General features: G+C 37.0%; 2 protein-coding genes across 2 annotated transcripts in view; one reads left to right on the top strand and one right to left on the bottom strand.

Annotated features, from left to right (window-relative positions):
* The window catches only part of necab1 (N-terminal EF-hand calcium binding protein 1), a 36,403-nt gene extending 35,041 nt beyond the window's left edge, over positions 1–1,362 (top strand). The window contains exon 13 of the mRNA XM_028036078.1: positions 755–1,362. Within this exon, the coding sequence (XP_027891879.1) occupies positions 755–783 (29 nt within the window). The 3' untranslated portion in view covers positions 784–1,362. The remainder of the gene's footprint in view (positions 1–754) is intronic.
* Positions 1,363–2,502: 1,140 nt separating this feature from the next.
* Positions 2,503–18,734, bottom strand: pip4p2 (phosphatidylinositol-4,5-bisphosphate 4-phosphatase 2). Its single transcript, XM_028036851.1, has 7 exons — positions 18,476–18,734; positions 12,466–12,614; positions 10,719–10,825; positions 9,956–10,079; positions 7,401–7,453; positions 4,936–5,026; positions 2,503–3,781 (listed from the first exon to the last, which is right to left on the bottom strand). The coding sequence occupies exons 1-7, from the start codon at positions 18,579–18,581 to the stop codon at positions 3,638–3,640; spliced, it is 774 nt and encodes a 257-aa protein (XP_027892652.1). The 5' UTR covers positions 18,582–18,734; the 3' UTR covers positions 2,503–3,637.
* Positions 18,735–20,280: the final 1,546 nt, after the last annotated feature.

The raw sequence follows: 20,280 nt of genomic DNA, 5'->3' as shown, positions 1-20,280 counted from the left end.
ACCAGAACCAGAGAACCTGGTGGATCTGGAAGGTTGATACTACACCAGCAGATCTTTAATGTATTGTGGTGCTAAACCATTCAGTGATTTATAAACTAACAGTATTTCAAACTTTATTCTCTGAGCTACAAGGAGCCAGTGTAGGGAAAATAAATGAATGTTTCAACAATATTCTAATTTATTGAAAATAGTGATATGTGGGTAGATGAAACTTTCTAAGGCACATGTGTCAAACTCAAGGCCCGGGGGCCAAATCTGGTCCACCATAACTTTTTATGAGGCCCTTTAAACTCCAAATTACATCAATAAGTTCTTCCAGTTTTTTTACAAGTCTGCAAAGTTTACACAAATCTTGACTTTTTTTTATGATCTTACAGCAAATTTTCTCAAATTTGGTCAAAAACATTGAATTTAAGTGGCTGCTGCTGCGTCAGCCTTGCTTGATGTCAAGTTATAGTCTGTAATAAAAAGTCACATTTAACATCATACATTAGCGCAAATACTAAAATTCCTTACATACATTTCTAAATCGGCATCACAAAATCTGTAATTTTGATTAAAAAAAAACACCAATTTACAAAATCCTGGAGGAACAGCTATTTCTTGGTATTTTATCAATTTAATTGGTTTTAACAATATATTGTGGCCCTTTCGGAAAATTCTCATTTTTGATATGACCCAAAATGAAAATGAGTTTGACAGCCCTGTTCTAAGCGGTTTAATAGATTGTATATCATCTGTATCTCACCTGCAGCTTCTTGGTGGGTCCTCAACAACAACTGAAGATTTCCCACCAACATCCACTGATCATCACCAGACGGTGTGAGGAGCAAACAGACACCTGTCAACACATCACCAGTCCACAGAAACACCTCACTCTCCTTGAAGCAACATTACTTGTGAAGCCATGGTGATTAGTGTTTATGACTTTCCATGTTCTTTCATAGTTCAGTGGTAGCTCCAGTAGCTCATGTGTGTCTGTTTGCACTTATTCACAAATAAGCTGTGAGCTCATCAGTGACCCATCTGATGGTCCGACATCATCGCCGTGACGTCGCCCAGCGTAGAGCTGAAATGTTTGTGTTTTTGTCTCGATAGATATCTCTTTGAGGACATTGGGCTTAATCACGTTCTGGTTTTAGGAATATATTCATAAATAGGTTTAGTTTGAATTTAGACTTTAGTTATTATTATTGTTGTTGTTGTTTGCATTAAATGAGTGTGTGAAAGAGACAGGAAATGAATCGCTTAGGAAGACATTGTGTCAATTGTAGCAGCTCCAGGGAGCTCATTAAACCATATTTCTGTCTTTAATGTATTGAACTGAGACTAAGTCTCTAATAAAGATAATATTGTTGTGTATGCTGTGTGTATTTCTTGGGTTTTTTGTTCTGCAAGTGTGTCACCACATGGTTATTGTAACAGAGTAGTTAGCTGAAACAATTAAATAAATGCCTATTACAGGGATAGTTCATGGTTGGTCAACATATTAGTAAAACATGCATAAAGTATTAGTATAAAAAAAAAACTAATATTATGAATAAACCGTGCATACATTTTTCCTGCTTGATCGTTTCGAAGAGTCTAACAGAGAATTTCACACACATGTTCAAACTTCCTAATACAGAGTGTTGCATATTCCACAAACGTTTCACTGAATCAACTTGCCGTTTAAATGCGTAGTTAAAAGTAACATTTTTGTCTCACCTGACCAAAGCACCTTGTTCCGCTTCCTAAGTAGTGGGACAGTTATTTCATCTTTTAGTAGGTTTGAAGTTGTGCCATGCTCTTTACATTTCCAGGTGATTGAACGGTGCTCTGTTACTTGTTCATAATTTGGGATTATATATTTTATAATCTAACCTTAAACTTTAGACAGTTTCTCCCTAAACTGTTTTTTCTTGGCTTTCATGATGCTCTTTGTCCTCTAATGTTCTCTAACAAACCTCCACGGCCATCGCAGAACACCTGGATTTAGTATTGAATAAGACAGGTGGACTCTTTTTTTTTTTTTAAATTAGGTAACTTCTAAAAGGAAATTTGTTGCACAGGATTTAATTGGGGAGAGGCCATACTTTCGAGATTCACCGTTAATCATAACTTAAACAGAGTCAAGGCATAATTTTTGCAAGGCGTTCGCCGCATTTCAGGATTTGCTTGTGATGATCGACTTAAAACTGGAAGCGTAGCTCTGTTAATTTGCAGACAGCGCCACCGTGTGGAAATTTAGCAATACTGCAGCCTCAATAAAGAGGAAAAAACTAATATTAGTTTTTTCTAACTACTAATATTTAGTAGTTAGAAAACTACTAAATATTAGTAGCATATCATATCATGGCATATGATATGCATATGCCATGACATATGCATATCATGGCATATGTGGCTTCCTAGCAGCTTGTTGCACATCACACAGGCAACTCAGCCTGATAAAATGTCTGAAAAGTTGTAGTTCATATTTCAGACTTCTAACCTCTTTCAAGAAAAACACAGACAAGTAGATACTTTTAACATTTTATTGATAAATTATTTGTTTTTAAAAAGACTCATGAAGCATCTTTTCCTTCCGCCTGACTTTGCTCACCTTTACTGAAATCAAACTATGTACAGGGTATTTTCTAAATTTTACCTACTTCATCATCATCGTCACATTCAAAACAAGGTTCAAACTGTGCCCTCCGCTGGAGATAAAGAGATGGGACGTAGCACAGAGTTCACAGGAGGTCGGAGAGCAGCGATCTAAGTGGAGGAAGGAAGGTTTACATTCGAACGCACAGGCAGTGGAGCAAAACCAGGAACCTCACAGCCATGATCTACCTCTGAAACGGAGCAAGACGCCACCTCAGCGACAGGAAGGAGGCAACATGCACGTTTTTTGGGATTACTTTGAGAATAGTAGAGCAGATTACAAGACTGTTTCAGAAAATGACCAGGAGAGGATATTGCTTTAACATGGTTTTAACAGCTGCAGGCACAGAACAAAAATGACATTTTAATAAAAACGTATTTATCTGAAACTTTTCAAGACTAAAACTGGGCAGCAAAGTTGGCACGCGTGGGTAAATAATGACAATCATGTTTAAAAGTCAATCCTTTTCTGAATTAAAATAACATAACACTATGTCAGAGTGGTTGCAACAGAGTATGAGTGTGCAACTATCAGTAGCTGGATTTTACTAGCAGCAAAACAATTTTATTTGCATAAAATATGAAGTGCAAATGGGAGGGCGTTGTCTCATTTGGATCTGGCTATAAAAATGAAGACAGAGACTGCTTGTTGCTGACAAAGAAAGGTCCAAAACTGTTCAATTTAACCAGAGTTTTGAACCAAATATTCTTTCAAACATCTGGTAAAATCCAGATTTAAAGTTTTCTCACTCTTGGTTATCCGCAGGTCTTGGTCAGGGTTTGAACATGGACCAGCTTTGGTCAGACAGCAGGATCAAAAACCTTCCAACCATAAACGATGAGACATATCCTCCAAATATGTTTCTCCAAGCAAACACTCCTACACACTTTGCTTCTGCACTCAACCTGGCTGCTCTATAATCTGAAGAATATGGAGAGAAAGAAATAATAAAATAAAAGAGGAATTTGCACTTTCGTCCACGCCTGGCTTCGCTGAGCTGGTCCAGGTCTAGGCGAAGCTGTTTTCTGGGTAGCTGACTTTGATGGCCCCCCAGTAGCAGGCTCGTATCAGACATATGAGACCCAGCAGGTAAGCAAACGCCCAGGACACGTAGGTGGCGTTGTAACGTCTGGCAAAGTCCCGAGTACCAACCTGTTGGAACACCAGAAAACAACATATTACATGGCATACATTGCCTTGAAAGCATATAAAACATTTTTTATTATAAACCAACAAAATGTGTACATTATTGTGAAGTGCATGAATCAAGAGAACCACCTTAGCTAGAGTTACAGCTGAAAACTCACTCTCTCTATTACCTAAATATTTCCCCATCCCTCATTGCAAACTATTTCAAGCTCAGTCAGATACACTGGAAAAACACAAAATCCTAACAAGCATTTTTGGTCTAGATGCCAATGCAAATATCTTAGTACACTTGAAATAAGGCAAAACTAACTTACAAGTAACTTTTAGGCAAGATATATGAGTTTGTTTAAACTAATTTCTTAATACTGATATAATAAATTAGTAGCTCTACTGGCAGATTATTTCATTTGGAACAAAACATTTTTCCTTTGTTATAAGTGAAATAATCTGCTAGTGGAAGTAGGACATTTTCAGCAATATTAAATAATTACTGATTTAAAACAAGTTTGTTTAAAAGTTACTTCTAAGTTAGTTCTGTCTTATTTCCAGTGGACTAAGATATTTGCACTAGAAACTAGACCAAAAGCACTTGGTAAGATTTTGTGTTTTTGCAGTGTAGGATCTGTGAACATTAATGTTAAAGGTCATTTTCCCTCTCAAAACACTGATATCTGTCCTTCTATGGCAACCAACATACAGCCCTGGAAAAAATAAGAGTCCACTGCACTGAACCCCATTGAAAACCTCCTGGTTATTCCACCAGATATTGATTTCTGAACTCTTCCTGAGTTAAAACATTAGTATTGTTGTTTCTAAATGAATATGAACTTGTTTTCTTTGGATTATTTGAGGTCTGAAAGCTGTGCATCTTTTTTGTTATTTTGACCATTATTTTCTGCTAATAAATACTAGACTTTTGCTTGGAATTTCAGAGACATGTTGTCAGTAGTTTATAGAATAAAAGAACAATGTTAAATTTACTCAAACATTTTCCTATAGAGAGTAAAATCAGAGAAACTGATCATTTTAAGTGGTCTCTTAAATTTTTCCAGAGTTGTATATAGAGTGCTTCTAATTATTTTCTGCTACAAAAATTGCATTTTTATCACTGCATATTACAAGAATAAACAACAATAAAAAGAGCAGGACATACTTACTGTTAAACCCACTCCAATGAAAATGCAGATCATTCCTATAGTTATATAAGCACAACAGCGCCTCCTAGGGAGAGCACTGCCAACAGACGAGCTGCAGGAAGCAAAGTAGAGAACAGTCAGCATGAATAAAGGCTGATTAAAAATAAAGAGGTTCGTTTTATGTATGAGAAAACTCTTATGAATAAAGGTTTAGAAGAAAAAACTGAAAAATATTCATATTATTATGTGACTGAACCAAACATCAGCATCCCAATGATCACGTGAGAAAGAGAAAATCCTTTTTACACACGAGGACTGTCACATGAGCAGCATAAACGAGCATATATCATCCAGACCCAATGCAAACACAAATAAGAGGAGCCAACTGGCATCCTGTTCTTTCCTTGCATCATTATAACTTTGCTTTCCTCCCCTTCTCAGCGCTCACATGCCCCTCATGTGACTGGACTTGAGCATTCTTGAAGGATCGCTGAAATTCAGATCGCTGAGGGGGGCTGATCACCTGACATTTAGCCTTCAACCTGCTTTTAAAACCTCGCCACATTACGTCTCCGTCTCCAGTTCCCTGTTCATCGTTCAGCATTCTGCTTTCTTTCTAGACGCGCTAAATACAAGAGCGACTGGAATCCCCCCCGCCATTTCCAGCCAAACAATCTGAAAGTAAAATGTGGGAACAGACACTAAATGACTTAATGACGATGAGTGTAACTAGGGAACTTCAACTTTAAAATGCTGCAGCATCTTAACTTCCACCTTCCTTTCACCATGTTGATTCTTGTAAACGTTTTAATTTTTTATCATTTTTTGCTCAAACATCTTGCATTTGAGAATATTATTTGTAGACTACATTAAAAAGCCTCATTAAGATCAGATTTCCTGCCAGTTTCTGAAAATGTTGCAAAACCAACAATATGTTGCAATGAAGTCTGGACTGTAGCTTGTTTCCTTTGGGGGGGGTTGTTGCCTCTACTGGCTCACTTCTTCTTTTAGCAACATTTAGCCGACTGCTGCAGAAATGAGACCAACATGCTTTCTCATTTTTAATTCTCAAGACAGTTCAGCATCTAGACAATTATTAACATCTGTTAAACATTGAGTGGCATCTCAGCCAATAAGAAAGTCTTTGAAAAGCATATTTCTGTAAGTGACTACATTCAAATCAAACTAGAGTAAAGATTCCTTACGAGTGGATTTCCTTAAACGTTTTATTACTAGTCCCAGCTACCTCTCTAGAAACCTGACATTATGTAAAAAAAAAAAAAAAAAAAATACAGAAAAAATAACCCCTCCCCCCAGAAAAGATGCAGTGTTTTGTTTTTCACAAACAATCAAACTGCATAGGAGGAGCTCCAAAGCAGTTCCTTATCATTTCTCTCAACAAACACCACTGATTGCTCAAACACCACTTATTCATCTTGTGACCAGCCAACCTTACTACCACCACATGTGAGACCGCCCTTTATAATTCCTGTCACACGTCTAGATTAGCTTCCCCTCCTCTGCAAATCCAGACCTCTAAAGAATCCGACTGCAGCAGGTTTACCCTTTAAGAAAGCGTTTGATTACAGCACCAAAGAAATGTGGCGCTTAGATGTATGTCTGGGGATTTTATATCTACATAAGGTTTTTCTAACAAAACCAATTCTGTGCAAGCAATGAATTGCTAATAATTTTCCTCAACAATCTGGAGCTAAAGAAATATGTTGTTATGTTTGTATTTTTTCTTTAAAAGTTATCATTCAAGTTGAGTGTGAACTAAATGAATCCAATGTGGCTGCCTTAAATGCAAAGTGTGACAGCTGAGACAAAAAAAATTCTTTTTTAGCTTGTTGTCTGTTTAAATCTTATTTACATCACATGTACACCCTGTAGGAGCTACTATTAAAATGCATTAAACATAAAAAACTAGTTTCAGACATGCTAGTGACAACAGCATGCATGTTAGCAAACATGCTAATGTTCAAGCATGTTTGCTAACACGTCTGGGAATTGGGAAATGTGTTGGGACATATGCTATTGCTCCAACATGTTGGCAAACAATCAACAGGGTAAAAATAGCAATTGCGACATTTTTAACATCATGCGAACATGTTAGCATAATTACTTTAGCAACATTTACTAATGTTGGAACCAATCAGATTATTTGGTCATTTTCAAACAGATTTTTTAAGAGATTAAAATATTTGCAAAACTAATGTTTGACTATGAGCAAACATATTGGTATTTTTCAGCTTATTAGAATTTTTTTTCAAATATCTTGTCAAATAATAATTAAGTTAGCAATGTTTGCTATTGTTCCCTAATATGTTTGCTAATGTTCAAACATTCACAAGCATGTTAGCAAATATATTAGCATATTTTCCAACATCTTAAGACATTAAACATTTGCAAAACATGCGAGCAATAGAAAACATGAATTGTAAAGAAATGTGACCTGATCGTTTTACAACTTCCAGCACACTCACATTTTTTTGCAGTGCGGACACTTGGCTAGCGTGTTAAATCGAAGCTCCATCCACTGTGGAGACAAAATAAAAACAATTGTTTAATTTGAGCTTTAAAGAATATGTACTCACGTCAACACAGACATGTAAACACACTACAATGCTACTCTTGTTATAGACACAAATCAGCACAAATCTTCCTGGGACTGATTTCAAATGATCCATTTTGAAGGTTTGTAACTATTTATTGTTAAAGTTAGCACCTCAGATAATTCAGATTTGATTTATGTAGCTTTGTATTAGTTGAGATTTTATCTGGGGCTTTTAAAAGTAGAAATAAAATCATTAATACAGCCTGGAGCATAATAATGGAACATAATTAACCTGTTAACAGTTGTGCAACGTTTACCTCTAGACATGCGGCCTCAGTGAAAGAATAACATTTATTTAAAAAAAAAATTATTTTCAGTATTGTAAGCACCAATTTTCAATGGAGGTTGAGAAATTTTTGCATTTACACATCAATCTTATTTCTTTTCTAAATGAACAATTTCTCTGGAAGCCACATGTGCACAGAATGGTCAGCGTATCAGCGTAAAGAAAGCCACAGGCTGAAACAGATGTTAGGCTGTTGTTAATAAGTCCAATGGTAAGATCAGGTCTTTTTCAACCTCTTCCTGTGCTGGAGGAGAGCCGTCGCTGGGGAGACCAGACATCGGCTGAGATGACCTGGCGTCCTCGCTGCCCTACAGGCCGCAGGTGACAATGTGCAGACGTTAAGAGAGTAACAGCTCTTAGCTTGAAATATGCATCTATGAAATGGTGGCCTTGTATCTGCACATTTTTGTGACATCAAGTTAATGAAAGTGAGCATAGACTACGTAAATAAAGTTGCATGGCAGTGAGAACTAATCTACAAAAATAAAGTTTTGTGTGGCTTCTAGTCGGAGACGTAGAGGATAAATAAAACATTGAGATCACTTGAAATACTAAAGCCCCCCAAGCTTGCTTTCATAACTATTTTAAAAGTCAGAAGTTTTCCACTGATAAATAAATTGGTTCTACTGTAGACATAAAAAAAGCAGAAGCTTTACATGACAAACATTTTCCATATTTAAAAGTGACATTTATCCTGCATGAAAAACAAATGCACAATTTGAGGGGAAAATATAAAACATAAAAATAGTAAAAGCTTTTAAAGCTAGAATTTTGAGAGAGTCCTCCTGGTTTAGTTTCAGTATTCAGGAGTTCACACCAGCCAGTCACTTAATGATTAACTGTAAATAAAGGTCAGTTGTCCAAGTTGGATTTTCCTGACATTTGCAGCTTTTAGATAAAACTGTAGTTTGCTGTACTAGATTACAAAGGAATCAAAATGATTTCATTTTACAAACTTATTAGAATAGAGAAGGAAACAATAAATAAGAGAAATAAATATTGTTTATATCATGGATTATTAAGAAAAGCCACCATAAATAAAATAAACATTAGACGAGGGCTGGCAGCTAAACGAGAAAGGATATATGTATATAATAATCATTTTCTGATGAAAAACACATGGATCTGTTCTATTTCACATATACACATATCTATGATGAAGATTTCTGAATTTTCTGGCACTTTGAATAGCCTACTCAATATTAAAGTATAATGATTGGGTTTTATTATCTGCATGTTTTAGGAATTATGGAATAACGTGAGTGTTGGTGTCTGGAAAGCTGTAAAATTGCCCATTTCTAAGGTTGCATTTACCTCTGGAAATCTCTCAAACATCAAAGCTGACAGTGAGTTTAAGAAAAAGTTTAAATATGATGAAGCAAAGGCAAAAGTAAAAGGCATCATCATCTTAATATGAAGCAATGTAAAAAAAAAAAGAAAATCTCAACTTTTTCAGAAATTCTTAAATACTCAGTATTAAAAAGGCATTGGAAAAGTTAATAAAGTTCAGAAACTTTGACATTTCTCTATACTGAAATTGAAAAATGAAGTATGATACCTGAATGGACTACACTTTGAAAACCTGGTGGGGAAATGTTTTCTGTTTTCTACCTTCTGACCTCAAAGGTCACCAGAAAGAATCCGGCATCCACAGTGAAACAAAGTGGTGGTAGCATCATGATGTGGGTATTCTCTGTTTTAAATGGAGCTAAGGTTTTTGTCAAGTGGAAAGAAAAGCTGAAGATTTAGTCAGATTTTATACATCATCTTCATGTGGAGTGAAATCATCTGGATTTAAACAGAGCCCAAACTTAATTCTCAATAGATGACACAAGATGCTTTTACAATGTGACAGATTTTCAAGATAAAATTATGTGAGAAATACTAAAAATCTCTTACCAGAGAAGACTGAATGGGATAATTATTCAAAACGTGCTGCAATAAAAATTTATGACTTTTTTTATGCTGCTTATTTTCCTCCAAGCAGATTTATTTTTCAAACAGATTGTTCAGGATATAATCAAAAGTATAAGCCAGTGTGCAAAATGACTTCTATGCACATGCCAACAACAGCAGAACAACTTTAACATATCTGCACCCGACTGGGAGTGTTTGTCTGTGTCTGTGGGTTTTCGTACCAGGAAGGTGTTTCCACAGTGACCACACACCACTCTCATCCCCTCAGGTTGGATGGGCAGTGCCGGCTGGGCGGGCTGCTCTTCGGGAATCACCATCACCGGGCTCAGGTTGATGATGCGTCTGCTGCAAAAAGAAGGAGCAGTCGCAAAAGTTCAGGATTCGAGAATGTTAATAAACAGAAAAACACCTAAACAAACAAACACGTAATTGAACACTCTTATGTATTTGTACATAATACTTTTGTTACTTGCTCAAGTAAAAGTAAACACTTTAACTTATCAAAATTGTTATAAATGAAATAAATATTGATATTTTGATTAAATACATCACATTATTAAGAACTTATTAGTATATTGAATTGTGGGTAAATTCCTGTTACTATCTGCTGCTGCAGATCTTTGCAACAATCACCAGCAGTTTAAACAAACTATTAGAATATAAAAATGCAGATAGCAGCATAGTCTCCTTACTCCGTACAAGGTTGACTTTCTAAATAACGATATGGTTTCATAGTACATCAGTTCAAACATATTTTCTTGCAGGAAAATAAAAATTATGCTAACCCTGCTTTTCTTTTTTTTTTTAAAAAACAATGCCTGTTCCTTAAAATCTTTGTAGTTATAGAAACAATAAATATAATTTCTCACACATCTACTTTACTACCAGAAAGTTATTTATTACCAATTTTTTTTTTTTCTGTCTGTATTAGACAGTAACAAATAGCAAATTGGGGGAAATTAAATGAATGAATCTGTTACTAACCAGTTTGGTCGAGGACATCCTATCCTCCTGGATGTGTCTTTACAGATAAGCAGGCAGTTGCAGGGACACCTCACATATTTCTTCCCCGTAGGGGGGTTCTTGATGGGCTTAGTGTGAACAAACACACAGAAAAAGCTTAGAAACACACAGATACAGATTATTTTTTCAGATATGAAGGCTGAATTTATCCTGAAGTTCATTTAAGAAAAACATGATTATTTTCTACATGTCAAATCAAACCATCATGTTTGATTTACTGTTTCTTATCTGCTCAGTAACAGACAGTAAAGGAACAGTTTCACTTCATATCAGCATTGTGTTGTGATGGTTTTAATTAAACTTTAGAGTGACAAATTTACTTTTGCTTCTTCATTTGAGAGTGTACTCCAGAATGAGCTCTGCTTCCTTATAAGCTTTTATTATTAGTCAGTTTTCAGCAGACTGACGTAATGTGGAATAAGTGTTGATGCAAGTTTGCTCTTTAATCCCTACAGAAGAAGTAAAATTAATGCAGTTCATACCCATTTTATTACATCACAACCACAGACTCAGGTATACCATATATATTTGAACCTCCTTTATCCAACACACTTAAATAAAAATCACTTTATTAGTAAAACCAGTCCACCTTTACATGATTTATTGCCAGTATGAGTACAGATGTTTTGTGAAGGGTTCAGATGTTTTTTAGAGAACATAAAGACCAAGGAATGTTCCTGACATGTCAGAGAGAAAGTTGTGGAGAAATTCAAAAAGGTAAAAAATAAAATTACACGCTTTCAGCATCTCCGAGAGCTCTGTTCAGTCCATCATCTAAAAATGGAAAGACCACTGCACAACTTTGAACGTACCAGGACACGGCTGTCTACCTAAGCCGACACGCTGGCCAAGGAGAGCAACAGAGAAGCAGCCAAGAGGCCCGTGGTGGCTGGGCAGAAGATGCAGAGATCCCCAGCTCAGGCAGAAGAAACTGTTGTCATGACAACTGCTAGTTATAAATCTGGACTTTATGTAAAAAAGCTAAGAAAATGACATAGGGGCAGCATCATTCAGTGGGGTCGGCTTTCTTCAGCAGACAGTCCTGGAAGAAAACCAGTTAGAGGAAACAAAAGACTTGAGGCTGTGGTGGCGTTTCCCTTTACAGCCTCACAGCAACTCTTAACATGCAGTCAGAGATGGCTTACCTCGGTGTGAACATTTATCGTATCGCTTATCGTTTATCATGATAAGAATTTTGATTGATCATTGTTGTGATAAACCTCAAGTAATGATGTTTAAAACCATCCCAAAACTGTCCCTATACCTAGGATTGTTATTTTACTATTTACCGGTTTCTCCTCTGTTTTTGTTTTTTCATTGAGAGTATCAATAAGTTTGAAAATGTGATTAAATGTAGTTACTGTGTTCAGTTTAGTGATACAAATAACACTAACACTTTATGTGACTGGTGTCCTAAAGAGGCATGTTACTTTTTTTCCCCTAGAGCTATGACTGGTGTGTGATGCAGCCATACAGCTACCTAAAAAGAAGCAATAAATAGTTTTAATTGTCACTTTTTTCATTATCACAATAGTAGCACAAAATATTATGATTATCGCTTTCGGTCACAATTTCAGCCGCTGGATTTGCACAGCTGTCAGCGTAACTGCACCAAAATCTCTCTTTTATGAAGAGTCAACTTTGAGAGGTAGATAAATATCCCTGCCACACTTTTCAGATTTTCACTCCATCTCTTCCCTCAGCTTACCGTTGCTTCGTTGCAGACCGTGCACTTCACAACGTGCTGGTGCAGCTTCCCGTCCAGGTTGATGATGGACTGGCAGACGCGGCAGTTGATGACGGGCACGCCGCCAGCGTCGGGGCTGGCGATGGCTGTGTAAGGAGGAGGTAGTTCGGCTTTCAGAGGAAGAGGAAGACAAGGAGAACACACACATCCCAGCTGTTAATGGCATGCATCTGACACACACAGCAGCAACATCAACCATCTGACTCCCTCCGTCTGGTGAAGGACGAACTCAGGTTTTAGAGAAGTTTAATAAAAGTTTGTGGGTTTTGAGGAGAACTGAATAGAGGATTGTGGTTTTTGAGGTGTATTGTAGAAGTTTATGAAGTATTTTTTTATCTGCTGTTTGAACTCATTTATAATTCAACTGTTTGAGAAAATGGCCCTTTAATTTTAGGATAGACATCTGATCTGATCACCTCGGATATCAGTTCATTTTAGCTTAGAAAACTTTTCATGTAAACAATTTTATCAATATTAGTCCTGCACTAAGTAATGCCGTTAATATTAAATTGTGAAATTTATCCAATTAAAAGAGCAGAAGCCTTTCTAGAATAAGCCACCAACTTATTTGAAATTTTGTTGAAATGTCAAAAATGCATTTTTGATTGTTCAAACTTCTGAAATGAAAGGTGAGAGTCTGCTTTTTTTGTGATTGTATTTTTAACAATATTATTTTAAAATAAAGATTTTCACTGGGTGGTTATAGGAATAAGAAAACCAGAGAGTTACAGATGAAGTCCTTACAGTTCTGATTCCTGTTTGCAGTTTCCTTTTGGAGTCTGAAATCCGACTCAGATTTTTGATCGATTCCCTTTTTTGAGGACTAAAACACATTTGTACTTTTCTATTTACATCCTTATTTTTAACAGGTTTTTAATTTAACAGAAAATGGAGGAATCGCAAGATGAATACAATTTATCCACATAAGTGTTTAACTTTTATCTGATGTTTTAATTTAACTAAAGAACAATCATCTAAGTACACGATGCTGGTTGATGCATTTATAGTCAAAAATAGCAGTAACTCTCTTTTTAATCCAAATAATGGACATGATCAAATCAAAATTAAATTGGCTATATTCATCTTCACTCAAAAGTATATATTTGTTTTTGTCTTAATATTCATAAAACAAATACAGCAGAAACAAATTACAAGTGCAACACCCCAAACCTCTCTTTTCACCATCTATATATTACTTGTGTCTTTATGCAACACTGTAATTGTGTCCATTTATTGTCCATAAGAAAAAAACGAATTAAAATAAAATAGCATATGCTCATATTTCCTGAGAAGCAGCCCCTGCGTGTTTCGTCCTCGTCTTTAGCAGGTAAATGTGTTTGGTTCTGACACTTGGCTCCCAGCCAGTTACAACCACAGGGACAGGTGGGACTCCCTGCCAACATTTAAATAATCCTGGCTAGAATTACAACTAGAGCGGGCCACAGACGAGACACTAGTTAGTGCAGACACTATCATTTGTAAAATCCCTGCAAAATACTCCAACTGGACCTGCTGTGCAATAATACAGATTTAAAAACTGACTAAGATACAAGATCATTCCTTCTCTTTCTGTCTTGTCTGTCTCAGTTTGGGCCTGATTTTACTTCTATCTCTCCCTCTTGGTATTTTGCACAGATATGGTGCTAATGCATGTCTGAAAGTGAATCCACCCATTATAGATTTCCTCTCTGTGTCCTCTGAGCCAGAAGTAAGACAAGAAGACAACCCACTAGAACCACAGGCAGCATTACCACAACATGTATCCCACATCACCCCGTTTAAAGGCCCCAGCCTTTATTATAGTAAGACTTAAAGTTTGTGGCAAAACAATATAGATAAAACACCTGGCATCCACCAAAACTAAGGCTGTAAAAAGATTTTTTTAAATAAAATATATATATATATATATAGTATTGCAAAAACAAGTAGTATATTATGGTCTCAAGTTGCTACAAAAAGTATAATTGTGGTTATGCTAATTATTTTAACCTAATTAGCATTTCCAGGTTTCTCTTAAATGGAAGCAATAAAGTGAGGACAGAGTGTGGCTAAAAATAATTTGCAGCATTTTACAGACTGTCTGACTAGAAGACTGATTTTTCCTGGTCAGTGAACACATCACACCCATACACTAACAGGCTCTGCCAGCTGCATCACTCTTCAGTATGGAAGTTTTAAATGAGGATAGATAAGTCAAAATAACCAGTATTTAGTATCACTGAGGCAAAAGAGGCACAGAGATTGTAACAAGCTACAGAAAAATGTGTTTCTTTGGTGGCATGTGAGATGTTTTTTCTAATAGCTACAAGACAGAGCAAGGCTTCAGTGAGTGTTGGTTATTTTATTCATTTGCCATTTCGTACTCAAACGTTTTGAGTACAAAATTACTCCATTTACTAAATAACGTCAATTCATTCCTGCCTAAAGAACATTTAGTTGAACTAGTAAAGGAGCAACCAGACTTCAGCTGGTAACAAGAAGGTTAAACGTGTGACATCAAAGCTGGAAATAAGTCAAATTAAACCCAAAAATTATTCAAACACAGCAAGTTTTTTTATTTAGAGCAATCTCCTAGTTTGGTTAACATGTTTCTTCAGATTGGAAGTAATATTACCATTTTGGAGTGGCTCAGGGAGGATCCCAACTTAAATCTAACTGAGAAGAGCTAAAGATTAGAGTGATTACAAAAAGATCTAACAACCACAAAGACCAAGAGCTCGTCGTCAAAATACTGATGGAAACATCAAAAGCTGTCCAGAAACGATAGAAAAGCTTACTGCTGTAATCACAGCTTTTCAATTGATTATTAAGAAGTTTATAAATGATGTTTAATGTTTATTTTTAAGCAAAATAACTGTAAAAGAAATCCCAAACTTTTTTTTCCCTTTGACTTTCTTTTTGGTCAAATGATAATTATTTTCAAATCTATCAGGAGTAATTTAGTGTTCAGTATTATGTATTGCACAAATTATGAAGCAACACTAAAGTCTGATTGCCTTTCCATTCAGTGGAGAAATAACAAGCTAATTTTTTTTAGGTTTTTTTGGCATCTGAACCCACTCATATCAGCTCTATTTCGAAATCTAAAACAATGTCAGATCAGGACTGGATTATCCTTCACTAAACCCGGATTATTAAAGACTCCTTGTGACCTTTGTTACCTTTGTTTTGTTCAAATATCATTTATAAGGTTATAGATCAATAATAAAAATGTTATTTAGTAAGAAAAAATGTTTTTTTCTTGAAGTCTTAGATTTATTATATTGTGAATAACAAACTGAGAAAATCAAATTGAACAATAATCTATTTATCTGCTTAGAGTTACCCAGAAGTAAAAAATAATAAAACAAAATTGCATTTATTTCTCACCCTTGTTTGTGCTTTATGGAAAGTCATGGGTTGGATACTTTTGAGCGCCATTATAGAAATGCAAATTAGCATGTGCAATGTCTCCATCAATGAGAGAACAGTATGCAAGCCTGTCCTCAAACAGGTCTGTCTTTTTTTTTTATTTTACATTTCAGTTAAACTCATCAGCCAAACCCAAAGCCTAAACGGTAAACTCCAGTAGCAGCAGAGTGCTCTAGACTTTAGACCAACTCTGAGGTGTCTGCATGGGAACTGACTGTCCAAAATTATCTGTGTAATTTAAGTTGCTGCATTCAGTTCATTAAGTGTATAAAACAAGCAGATTATCAAAACTCAAACAGGTAGACTTCCTTCCGTCCCCTTAAACCAGTTTAAACAAACACAACAAATCTCTACTCGATTTCAGTTTGAGCACAAAAACAAAGAGAACAAATTCTGTTTTTTTCACGCAATCTCTTAAATGCAGCTGGTTTTTGGTCATCACAGTCCGTCAAATGCCATCACGGTTTAGACGAAAGTAATCCGCCTAAGCAATTGGCTGATTATCGGCCAACAAATTTTAGAGTGGAATTACCAGATAATCCGAGCAGCAAAGAGGGCAGAAAAAACAGGCCAAGAAATAATAATACAAAAAAGCTAACATTCATTTAGGGGTTTACCCAGCCACTCTTGCACAAACAGACTGTCGCGTCATAGATCCTTAAGAGTCTCTATGATTAATCCAATGGTTTAGTATGAATATGGCAGGATTAGACGACTTTTTCCCTGAACTCCTGAAATTCATCCAGTCACAGATTTCATCCATTTAGTTTCTGTACAGCAAGCTGCATTGTTGCAGGGCACAAAAACAACAGCGTGTGAACCCTCAGGCCGAGGAAACCAGACAAACACTAAATGGACTTCTCTGTTATAAAGAAAGCAATCGCTGAGACTCTGATCTGAACAGGGGGGATTTTATTTTACGGTTTAAATAAAGCCTCAAGGTAAATCCAACGCCAACAATGCGGAAAAGAATGTGCACATGTACGATCACATTTTACTCAAGTTTTAAAGCTGCTAGCTAAACGTCTCTTTAAGATCCTTCGTTCACACTTCGGATATATTTTGTATCCAATAAAAGTAATTTTTGCAATTCATTTTTGGATGTTTTAGTTAATTGTTGTTCGATCAAATTCACAATCAAAATAATTACAAGGTTAGACATTAAAGTGCCCCTAATGATATCACATAAGGCATAAGTCAACTGAATGAGTTCTTGAGTGATATTCTCGTTGCCTTTTTTGTCTTTAATCATGTTTTTAATCATATTCCGACTTCAAAAAGTGTTTATTTGTGTTCCACAAGTCTGCGGGAAAATGTTTGGTAGCATTTCTGCACGCTGCCTGGATTTCATGAAAAATGACACACACACAAAAAGACCCCCTTCTGAAACACATGGCAACAAGATGCCATCAAGATGAAAATAAATACAAGACCAATACCGATACGTTAAAAAATGACTAACAGAACTTCATCTCTGAAAATTATTAGATTGATTTCAATTTAAAGATCAATCCCTGTCACAAAGGAGAGAACTATCGTTGCTGATGGCTCCTGAGTTTATAGAGCAAAAAATAGTCTGAGTTCTTATTTTTGATGCATTTATTGAAGACATTTAAGTGCTTGAACTGATCATCACCTATCGGGGCCAAATGAGGGGAAATTAGCAGACTGATTGGTGAATCTCTAGCAATCACAAATTGTTTAGTAATCATGAATGATTAGAGTGATCATTTCTAGACTGAGAGGACAGAGGACTCTACGCTGGAACGCCATTAATCAATAGGAAATGTGGGTTTTGTAATCTAGATACATGTAATAAAAAGGGGGTTTTAAAAATCTGACTTTTCAGTATTTGATCTGCTGATCACTGTTCAGAGCTGACCAGGAAAAATGGTTTGACTCCACTCTTTGGTCAATATATTATACATCTCTATTTCACATCTTCAAGTGATCTACTGTATCAAACATTCAGACCAGTGAAACTATCTGTTGAATACTGAAACCGATTATCTTGCTATTTGCATGTTTTCTTTTCGTGCACACAAGCAAAAAAAAAAAAAATCTGCTTTCTTCAAGATAGTAACTCACTCATTTCTTCTCATTTTTAAAGGACACATCTGGGACAAAAGGCTGCTGGCCTGGCTTCATCTGCAGTGCCTCAACTCGTAAACACACAACATTGACGCCTACATTCAAAGCTGGATTCACACATTTTCTTCCTATTAGCACCACTGTTGTCATCCTGAAAACACCCCCAATGCTCGGGGAGTCGTGATGCAAGCATTTCTGCTCTAAAAAAGCCCCGGTCGGTGTTACTGTAGGCCCCTCTCGTCTCTAACCCACTGCTCCAGTTCTCACAGTCCAAGCTCCACCTTTGTGTCAGCTGCCGTCAGATTTCCAGCCGATGCCCTTGCCTCGCTGCGCCCGGCTCTGATTTATTTACGCACAAACCCGATACGCCCTGAAAATGATTCAGCATGCATGCAGGCAGAAAATGCAGGGAGCAGAGGGAGAGTGTGGAGGGCCGGGGGGGGATGGAGGATCCGCAGACTGTGTTTACCTCGGGGACTTGAATCCTGCAGGTACGGGGGAGCCGTGAGGGTCACGTTCTCGGAGTTGGGGGCCGACAGCAGCGGAGAGCGCTCGTCCATGCCGTCGGAGGCCATGTCTGTCGCCGTGACGAATGACGGGAAGCTCCTGGCTGCTGCAACGAGTCTTCCCACGGCACGGACAGGAGGTGGCGGGGATTGCAGCCCAGCTGCTGTGGCTCTTGGTGCCGAGTTGCTCCAGTCCTGCAGCCGTGGTGACGTCAGCCGGCTGGAGGAGGAGGAGGAGCTCGGCGGTGATCTCCTCCCTATCGCCTCTCTCAGCTGTCGCCGGGTCACAGCGCTGGAATGTGGCCTAAAATATGTCCCCGAAACATGAGTGTTAAAGTTCCCACAAATGCTTCAATATAATTTACTAATTTTAAGCAAAAACAAATATCAATATGGGCCGTAAATGCCCTGATATCGCTCCGATCCTGAAGATAAAGTTTCATTATTTAGTAAAAGGGAGCGACTTGAAGGTTTCAAGTGAAGCAGTTTCCAGTTGTCACCGCTAGATGTCCCTGTTGGACTACCGATTCCTTTACAGTGCGTTGAAAAACTATTCTTTTCAACGAAGATTAATGTATTTCATTGAGATTTAATGTGATACTCCAACACAAGTTAGCGCATACCTGTGAAATGGAGGGAGAAATAGTAAAAGGTTTGTTTTCAAGCTTTTGCATGGTTTACATTTGCATGAATGAACCCCCAGATACTCCTAAATTAAACCCACTGCCACTCCTAGAATTAGAAAATCACTTAATTAGTATGGCAATAGCAGAGCTCAGGTGGGAGAAAGTACAACTATTAGACATGTACTGCAGATCAGACCTTAGTTTTCTGTTTCTTTTACAAAAACAGAGAGAAGCAGAGAAGTGTGATGTGCATTATTTTTGTTGCAATCACTGCCGTGTGTCTGTTGGGGTGTTTTCTTTACCAGCATCCAGAGGTTGAATTTCCTCACATTCTTTACAAAATAAATACAAGCTCAGTCAGTTTGGACAGATCTAATGCAACCTCCAACAGGTTTTATGATGGGTTTTCCCTTTCTTTTGCTCCTTCTATCTTCCCACCAGCTCTGATTAGTCCCTAATGAAGAAACGTATTCCTGTAATATGATGTTATCGCAATGATTTTCTTCCATACATGCAGTGTGTTGCGATCTTTGTTCCTTTTTGACCACTGTACCTTCTGCTATGTTTACTATGTCCATTGAATGTCTTATGGCAGACTGATTGATTGTGTGTAACTGTTCAATTGATCAGAATACAGAAAAACTTTAAAACCACACCAAAGAGATGAAAGTTTAGTTTGTATCCATGTCCTCAGCTTGTTTCACATCTTCTTGCAGCTCGCAGCACACCCACTGGCAGTAGTATTTTTGGTTTTGCTTGTGGAGCGATCGACAGAGTGGAACCACAGGATGTGATGAGCTGCCCAGGTTTCACAGACCAGCAACACCTCAGAGAGCTACTCCAGTCACTAAATGTCCTATAAACCAGGATATGTCATCTGATACAAATCTTGGATCTGATCCTCGATGAGCTGAGGTCGACCAGAAATGGGAGCATCCAGATGGTTGAATGAGCAAAATTTGATCATATAAACCAAAAAGAATTGAGGCTTTTCTTTACTTATTTTACACCAAATGACCTTAAATGTTTATACCTGTTTTAAAGTACTGTTATTTATAGGCCCTCAAAAAAGTATTGCGACTTGTTGAACTTTTACACTTTTTATTACATTACGACTGCCAATTTAAAGTATTTTATTGAGT

Source organism: Xiphophorus couchianus, chromosome 13 (assembly GCF_001444195.1).
Source record: "Xiphophorus couchianus chromosome 13, X_couchianus-1.0, whole genome shotgun sequence".
Taxonomy (NCBI): Eukaryota; Metazoa; Chordata; class Actinopteri; order Cyprinodontiformes; family Poeciliidae; genus Xiphophorus; species Xiphophorus couchianus.
Note: the sequence above shows the minus strand (reverse complement) of the source record. Positions and strands in the feature narration are given on the sequence as shown.